Here is a 3,479-nt window from a genome sequence, read left to right on the forward strand (position 1 = left end):
CCTTTTAGCGTAGTAAAATATAGTGCCCTTTAGCGTAGTGTCCTTGTAGTTATTGAAGTTAATCATTTAAGTATCTCTTATATCCAAAAATACGTAAAAGAAAAGTTAATAGTTCAAACACAAACTCTGTCCAATTCTAGTCAACGATCATAAGAAAATAACATGAGAAAACAACATTATTTTCCGGACTAAGTATGAGAAAACAACAATATTTTCAGGATACCTTGGTGCTACTGGGCCTCAAATATCGAGCCCGGAACCCATATGTGAATATTTAATAATTAAATCTTGTATAATTATAAAAATTAATTATTTAATTTTATTATTGTAAAAAATAAGTGAGTAACAAAAAATCATATAAAATAATAAAACTAGCACGTAAAATAATAAAACAAACATATAAATTAATAAAACTAACATATACAATATTAAACTAACATTTAAAATAACAGACATATTGAGTGATAAATCAAAAATTTTTTCTCATCATGAACACAAGAATTCAGGATACCTTGGTGCTACTAGGCCTCAAATATCGCGCCCAGAACCCATATGTGAATATTTAATAATTAAATCTTGTATAATTATAAAAATTAATTATTTAATTTTATTATAGTAAAAAATAAGTGAGTCATAAAAAAAATATATAATAATAAAACTAACATATAAAATAATAAAACGAACATATAAATCAATAAAACTAACATATACAACATTAAACTAACATATAAACAATAAACTAACATTTAAAATAAAAGACATGTTGAGTGATAAATCAAAATTTTTTTCTCATCATGAACACAAGAATTCAGGATACCTTGGTGCTACTGGGCCTCCAATATCGAGCCCAAAACCCATATGTGAATATTTAATAATTAAATCTTGTATAATTATGAAAATTAATCATTTAATTTTATTATAGTAAAAAATAAGTGAGTAACAAACAAATATATAAAATAATATAACTAACATGTAAAATAATGAACTAACATATAAATTAATAAAACTAACATATACAATATTAAAATAACATATAAATAATAAACTAACATTTAAAATAACAGACATGTTGAGTGATAAATCAGAAAAAATTCTCATCATGAACATAAGAATTCACGATACCTTGGTGCTACTAGGCCTCAAATATCGAGCCCGGAACCCATATGTGAATATTTAATAATTAAATCTTGTATAAATATAAAAATTAATTATTTAATTTTATTATAGTAAAAAATAAGTGAGTACCAAAAAATCATATAAAATAATAAAACTAACATGTAAAATAATAAAACTAACATATAAATTAATAAAACTAACATATACAATATTAAACTAACATATAAATAATAAACTAACATTTAAAATAACAGACATGTTGAGTGATAAATCGAAAAATATTTCTCATCATGAACACAAGAATTCAGGATACCTTGGTGCTACTAGGCCTCAAATATCGAGCCCGGAAACCATATGTGAATATTTAATAATTAAATTTTGTATAATTATAAAAATTAATTATTTAATTTTATTATAGTCAAGAATAAGTAAGTCATAAACAAAAATATATAATAATAAAACTAACATATAAAATAATAAAACTAACATATAAAATAATAAAACTAACATATAAATTAATAAAACTAACATATACAATATTAAAATAACATACAAACAATAAACTAACATTTAAAATAAAAGACATGTTGAGTGATAAATCGAAAATATTTTCTCATCATGAACACAAGAATTCACGATACCTTGGTGCTACTGGGCCTCAAATATCGAGCCCAGAACCCATATGTGAATATTTAATAATTAAATCTTGTATAATTATGAAAATTAATTATTTAATTTTATTATAGTAAAAAATAAGTGAGTAACAAACAAACATATAAAATAATAAAACTAACATGTAAAATAATAAATATAACATATAAATTAATAAAACTAACATATACAATATTAAACTAACATATAAATAATAAACTAACATTTAAAATAACAGACATGTTGAGTGATAAATCGAGAAAATTTCTCATCATGAACATAAAAATTCACGATACCTTGGTGCTACTGGGCCTCAAGTATCGAGCACGAAACCCATATGTGAATATTTAATAATTAAATCTTGTATAATTATGAAAATTAATTATTTAATTTACAAACAAATATATAAAATAATAAAACAAACATATTAAAGTAAAATAATGTAATTAATATTATTTAATTTACAGTAGACGACATGGAGGTTCCGCCTTTGCATCCCAGACCTGCCAGGCTAGAGCTACTATTGTTAAAGGGCGATCATAGGTCATCCCACACATGGGAGGGACAGTTACTGGCCCAGACGTTCCGCGCCAGGAGAGTATACGATATGTGGGGCTTCCTCAGGGAACACCCTCTCTATCCCCGTATAGTCAGACGCCTCCAGGGTACGAGTTTTTATAGGATTGTGGAGATCGGCCAATTACAGCTGGATTGGTCGTTGATCACGACCCTGATAGAGCGGTGGCGACCGGAGAAGCACACATTCCATTTGTCCATTGGTGAGGTCACTATCACGCTTCAGGACGTAGAGGTCCTGTATGGGCTGCCCGTTGATGGACACCCTGTTGCTTTGTCGAATTCCATCAGAGAGTATACAGGTTTGCACTACATGGAGATGCTGCAGCGGCTCACTGGTTTCCAGCCACTGGATGAGACTGCATCGGTTGGGGCCAGTCGTCTGCAGTTGACGCCCGTTCGGCAGCATTTTGAGGCATTGCACGCTGACATCACAAATGATACACCAGAGCTTCATATTTACTGGTACACGAGGTTGCTGTTGCTCCTTATGTTTGTAGGGGTTTTGTTCCCGAACACTTCGGGGAACCTAGTCAGCTTGAAATTTCTTCATCATCTTGAGCGGCTAGATGATTTACATCATTACAGCTGGTGTGCTACTGTTCTCGGTTACTTGTACATGCAGATGTACCGGGCGAGCATGGGCACCCAGCATGACGTTGCCGGATTTTTGCCGCTGCTGCAGGTGAAAACATAGTCGAATACTCTATTAATTATAACATACCCAGTAAATATATACCTTAAATTTTACGTCCACTTTGTATATTAGGTTTGAGCCTGGGAGCGGTTCATGCAGTTGCAGCCACCTCTACCACCCTTAGCTCCGGGTGCACCACCTCCGTTTCTCCCTCTAGCTAGGAGGTGGATTGATAGGCGAGGATATGGACGAGAGTACCATGCCGATAAGATATTAGACAAATACCTGAACGTTGTTTGATAACGTGCTCTTTCAAGTGATTCAATAATAGTGTCCACGTCTCTTGGCTTTCATTGGCACAAATAGCAAAAGCTAAGGGAAATATTGTCACGCCCCGAAATCGAGAAGTGCGACCGGCGCTCAACCGAGAGAACCCGGCCGAGCAAGCCTGTTAGATTTCCTTCTACCCAAACTCATGCATGAATAAAGAGGAAATGTA

The 3,479-nt window shown here is 31.6% G+C and overlaps 1 protein-coding gene across 1 annotated transcript; it reads left to right on the forward strand.

Moving 5' to 3' along the window:
- Positions 1–2,242: 2,242 nt before the first annotated feature.
- Positions 2,243–3,040, forward strand: LOC138907560 (serine/threonine-protein phosphatase 7 long form homolog). The gene has a single exon (XM_070198159.1). It carries the CDS (start codon positions 2,243–2,245, stop codon positions 3,038–3,040), a length of 798 nt encoding a protein of 265 aa, XP_070054260.1.
- The last annotated feature ends 439 nt before the right edge of the window (positions 3,041–3,479 follow it).

This window comes from Nicotiana tomentosiformis, chromosome 3 (genome assembly GCF_000390325.3).
Source record: "Nicotiana tomentosiformis chromosome 3, ASM39032v3, whole genome shotgun sequence".
Lineage (NCBI taxonomy): Eukaryota > Viridiplantae > Streptophyta > Magnoliopsida > Solanales > Solanaceae > Nicotiana > Nicotiana tomentosiformis.

Excerpts from the sequence above, each read along its gene's own strand:
- LOC138907560 (XM_070198159.1), top strand. The coding sequence starts at position 2,243 with ATGGAGGTTCCGCCTTTGCATCCCAGACCTGCCAGGCTAGAGCTACTA.